Source organism: Trichechus manatus, unplaced genomic scaffold (genome assembly GCF_000243295.1).
Source record: "Trichechus manatus latirostris isolate Lorelei unplaced genomic scaffold, TriManLat1.0 scaffold00091, whole genome shotgun sequence".
Lineage (NCBI taxonomy): Eukaryota > Metazoa > Chordata > Mammalia > Sirenia > Trichechidae > Trichechus > Trichechus manatus.
This window is the reverse complement of record NW_004444027.1, coordinates 1267458-1272908: the sequence shown is the minus strand read 5'-3', so window position 1 is coordinate 1272908 and position 5451 is coordinate 1267458. Positions and strand designations below refer to the sequence as shown.

The window sequence follows — 5451 nt, the reverse complement described above, 5'->3', positions numbered from 1 at the left end:
TTTCAGTTTAGACAGGTAAAGCAATTCAACAAAGCTTCTCTTAACTTTAACCCAAAAGGAAAACACGTTTTATAAATTTCCATTTTTCCTACCAATTGTTAAAATCTTTTTAACCAGTATTTTTTTTTTGCTATATTTTAAAATAAAAACACATCTCATTCCACTTTCTTTCAGTCTTCAAGATTATACTGCCTTCAACTTTCATAAAGTTCCATTAAGTACCAATTTGTCTTTGAAACAAAAACTCTTCTTATCCAGATATAATCAGCCAATTCTGAAAGATGCTTTGTACAGTAATAGAGGCTTTCTAAACACTCAGTGGTAAATATGTACTCACATGAAATAAAAATGAAGCGACAGCATTGGGTCTAAAAAAAAAAAATTCTTTCAGCAAGATACTAATAAGGCATTTGCTATCTGGGGGACAAGAATATATTAACAGTGCTTTTTTTTTGGGTGATGAAGAAATCCACTTCTTTCTACTTAAAATTAGGTTCAACTCAAATGATTTTATTTATTTCAAACTTTTAAAACACTAAAGTTGAACAAAGAATGGGACCTAGAATGAAATGATTCTTTTAAACATGGATGGTTACCTTCTCTCTTGCCAAATATTCTGCAGGAAATGTCAGCTATTGCTTTAGTTCTCTGACATTCAATTCTTTCAGTCATTTAGAGAGTTTTTTCCTTCTGGTTGAGAAAGGATCTTCTTCTGTAGTCTTCTAATTGAGTAGTATTTTTAGTATTTGAAAGTGTAGATGTACAAAAGCTCATCCTTCTCTTCCCAAGTAGATTAGCAGAATTAGCAGCAGGGTCCTCACTGTGTTCTTTACCTGATGAGGACGGCATACCGGGTATCTGTCTGGAGGACATAGTTTCTTTTCTGGAGGACAAACGTTCAAATCCTCTGCTGTCGAATGTACATATTGTTCTCCTTTTAGTTTTTTGAGAAGTGCAGGAAGTAGAAGGAAACGGAAGGGAAATCCATATAAGTCCTTCATTTTCCAAATCTTTTTGTAGCCTTGTGCTACGTCTCACTTTTGTTTCATTATTTGTTCTCTTAAAGGTTTGCTCTATAGCGTCAGATAAATCTTTATATAGTTCAGAATTTTCTAAATCAATTTCTCCAGAGCTGCTTACCCTGTTGGCATTTTTGTGATTTCCACTTTTTTCCAAAGGTAAACTCTGACCATCAGGATAACACATGGAGCGTCTTCTATGTTTCCTTTCTTTACAAGTCACTTCACTACTATTTTCTGTGGATTTTCTTTCCAAATTCTCACATTGACTGTTAGTTTCTTTTATATTTTCAATGAAGACATCTTCTTTTTGTGAGTTAGACATTAAAGCACTGGATTTAGGCTTTCCCTCTACTGCTAATGACAAGTCATCCTGCTTTTCACACTTTATGCTTATATCTTCTGAAATTTTAAATACTCGACAAAGGTTTTCCACATTTTGACCAGCAGCAGAAAACTCCTGGGACTGCAGGATAGAATCTGGTTTTGGATGATCCGATAAAATGTATTCTTCAGTCACAGAAACACAAGATATATGACTGTTTTCATTCCCAGCCCCAGTTTTTAGTTCATTTTCACCTTCCACTTTATTTTCTGCTTTTGGAATATTTTCATTAACTTCTATAGTATTTATATTTGAATCTTGATCAAAAGTGGCATTACCAAGCAATGAGGAGCTGCAGAATTCAGACACATTACACTTATCGGAACTTTGATTGATATGCAAGTCTTCTGGGATCTGAGGCAAAAGAGTCTTTCTTTTAGTTAGATTTTTAGGAGGCTTCAGCACTTCTTCAGGTTTGCCATTTGAGTTGAAATTATCTATGGGTATGTAAATAAGTTCAAATCTAATTAAAAAGTAACAATAAATAAACTTTAAAATCAATCACATTCGTAATTATGCCCTATTGTATTCTGTGTTTTTTAAGTTTTCGAGAATCACAAGACTCACAAATGTTACATGTACTTGTCCCTATCTGTCATTAACCTCTTCCTCTTTTAGTTCTGCCCCAATCCACAGGTTAAGAAAATAGGTATTTAAAGCATCAATTGATAAAGTATCTAACCTCAGACCATGAACATGAGAATGATATCTTAAATTGTTTGCTCTCTAAGAATGCACTCCTGACACCACAAGGTCAGTTAGTTTAAGGCAGCTACATCTCCCATTCCCCTAGAAATGAAGTACTGAAAATGGGCAACACTGTGCTTCTGAAACTTTTCTATAATGTACCCTCTCAAATAGAAGAAATTTGGAACTCTGGGGAATTTGAGGAGATAAAAGTGCATGCTGAAAGACACTCAGGTCTTATGCCTTGTGTTAAAAAATTAATATAAACTACACTGTACTCTCTAATACAGCTATGTTTGTTTCAATATTCTAAAAATCTCCTCCTCCCTCCTGAATCTCTGACTTAAAATTCAAGCTCCAGGAAGACGTGCCATGTATAGCCTGTGGCTTCATGTGTTTCTGGCACACTGTGTCACATCATAGGTGAAAGAGAACACTATTAAGGTTTTTAAGATTTGTCAGTAAACACAGCCTAAATAAAATCAGGCTTTATAATACTACTAAATGCCATCTCTCTTGCTATCTTGGATAATAAAGTTTTTGATTGGCTACCCAAATGGGTATAAAAAAAAGTCTTAAAATCAAAATTGGAAGATATACAAAGCAAAAGTTGACCCAAAAGTCTAAAAAACAACGCCAACCAACTAATGTCAGTTGAGCTCTTTACACAGCTTTAAAAATTGATATGTTTTTCATATGAATGGAATTTGCATTTCTAGCAACTCCCCTGCTGATAATTTGCATTTCTAACAAGTTCCCAGGCAATGCTGATGCTGCTGGTAAAGGACAAATTCTGAGAACCGTTAGTAGAGCAGTGGTTCTCAAAATTTATTATACATAAGAATCACCTGCGGATCTTGATAAAATGTAGGTTTTGACTCAGTACATCCATCTGGGGTGGAAATGCAAATTCTCAGCAGGGGTTCAAATCGGAAGGAACTGGTTTGAAGCCCTGTTTTATGGATAAAAAGATACCTCAGGTATTTTTAAAAAGAAATTCTCTAATAGGATACCAGATGGAAAACTATAGTAACAGTCATTCTAACATCTTTTGGGAAACTCCTCTGTTAGGAACTGGAGACATAAGGAAAATAAGACTTTTGTTTTCACTCTCAAGGAGACCGTAGCTTTGAGGGAGGGAGGTGGAGAGATAATAAATCATTATAAAACCAGGTGAAAAAAGTGCAATGCAAACAGAGTTTACCTGGAAACAAAGACAGCACAGCTAGATCTTTTTAAAGATACCAAAACCAAAAAACCAAACTTGTTGCTGATGAGTGGATACCAACTCATGGTGACCCCATAGCACAGAGTAGAACTGCCCCATAGGGTTTCCAAGGAGCACCTGGTGGATTTGAACTGCAGACCTTTTGGTTAGCAGCCTGAGCTCTTAACCACTGCACCACCAGGACTCCTTTCAAGGATAAACAGGCATTAATTAGATCCCCTGCCCCAAACAACCCACAGAGTGCTGCCACTGCTGGTGCCAAGGGCTGGAGAAGAGTGTGTATGCAGGTGTGCATGGTGGTAGTGGTGCTTTGTCTGTTTATTTAAACTTCTGTTCTATCCTGAAGAAGTCTAATACACTTCTGTCGGTAGAAGCCAAGGTTCTGGAGTGGCATGTACCTTATTCACCTTTGAATCTATTATAAATCCTATACAGTAGGTTGCCAATAAAATACAGGCTATAAATACTTGATGACTGACAAAGGACAGCTATTTTTAAAATGTTTCTATACAAAATTAACACACTAAATGGGACACGTATCATTATTTTCAGCATGATATAATCAATTTAAAACTCAGGCATTACAGACCAGAAGCAACTCCAACTAACTCATTTTTATCCAACCAAAAATCAAATGACTTAATCTTCCCTTTTAAACAAAACTTTTAAGATCATCAAGTTCAATTTATAAATTTTATTTCTGGAAGATGCTTAGTCATTTCAACTTTACTAAAACATCATGCAGCAACTTTTGTTTTTCTTAAATTTTTGTCCTTAACTCATAGAAGATATGTCTAATACTAAGTCATCACCTCTTTAGCTTTTAATGATGGACCACCACCAAACAGAATTCATTTTAACAAAATGCTTTAAAAAGTAAATGGGAACAGGATGAACAGATAACAATGTCCCCTGAAATTATATGCAAAATCTTGTATAGAAGTTATTCTGAGGAGGAGATCTAGAGCTTCTACCAGATTCTTAAAAGGGTCGAGGTGACCTAAGTTAGAAACTACTGTCTTAAAGGATTCTGTTTCCCTCTCTAAAATTCTCATGGTAAGATGAGGAAAAGTTATTTATTATTTATTTACTTTTTACATAATAAATGAGAAGAAGGAAAAGAGTGAAATAGCAACAAAGAAGGTGAAGAGAAGAGATAAAGTATAAATAACAGAAAAAGGACAACATACCTGAATACATCCTCCAGATGCCTGGAACCGAAGGCGTCATCTCAGAGATCTCAGGAATCTCAGGAATAGGACTCAGCAGAGGTTTCTTAGAAGCAATTTCTCTTTCCCCATATAAAGATTTCTTAACCCTCTGCTTTCCCTTTCCTTTCTTCTTTCTGCCACTTTTTAAAACCTGAGAAAATGCATTAAAACATTGTAATTGAGAAAGATGTAATAGCTCCATGTACATTTTTGACGCTTTATCTTCTACAAGGTCTCAAATTGTCATTCACACAGTATTTTTTTTTTTTTTAAGGTAATTTTCACAGAAAAACTTTAGACCAGTTAATTATTCCATTAAAAATTTTAGGAAATTGAGTAAGGGTAAGGGGATTAGGTGACTTACACAAAGTTAAATACAATACAAAGCAGAACTCACTTTACAAATTACAGGGTAATTTTCTATATTTCCACAAATATCTGCCAAATTAAGTGCAAAATAAGCACTGGATAAGTGAAAAATACATTAGCTGCTATACAGTTAGACTTAAGACATAATGAGATATTTATAACTACGACGTAGCTATAGTGACTCAGAATCAACCTAAAATGAGCTATCTACTGGAATGCTATGTGAGATTATTTTCTGTTCATAAATCTGGATGAAGAAAAAATAGGTATGTACAGAAATTTTGAAGGTAACACAAAATTAGCTGAGCTGATTCAAACAAAAGAGGTTTTCGTCAAGATTAAAAATAATAGGTATATTCCCAAGGGACTTGAAAGCAGCTGTGCTAACAGACACATGCACGCCAATGTTCATTGTTCACTGACGCACTATTCATAATAGCCAAAAGGTGGAAGCAACCTAAATGTCCATCAAAGGATGAATGGATAAACATAATGTAGTATACACAGACAGTGGAATACTACTCAACCATAAAGAGAAATGAAGTCCTGATA

The 5451-nt window shown here is 34.9% G+C and overlaps 1 protein-coding gene across 1 annotated transcript in view; it reads right to left on the bottom strand.

The window, feature by feature from the left end:
- Window positions 1-425: 425 nt before the first annotated feature.
- CDCA2 (cell division cycle associated 2) overlaps window positions 426-5451 on the bottom strand; it is a 44460-nt gene continuing 39434 nt past the window's right edge. The window contains exons 11-12 of the mRNA XM_023736759.1: window positions 4510-4764; window positions 426-1841 (exon numbers count right to left, since the gene is read on the bottom strand). Coding sequence (XP_023592527.1) covers window positions 673-1841; window positions 4510-4764 — 1424 coding nt within the window. The 3' untranslated portion in view covers window positions 426-672. The remainder of the gene's footprint in view (window positions 1842-4509; window positions 4765-5451) is intronic.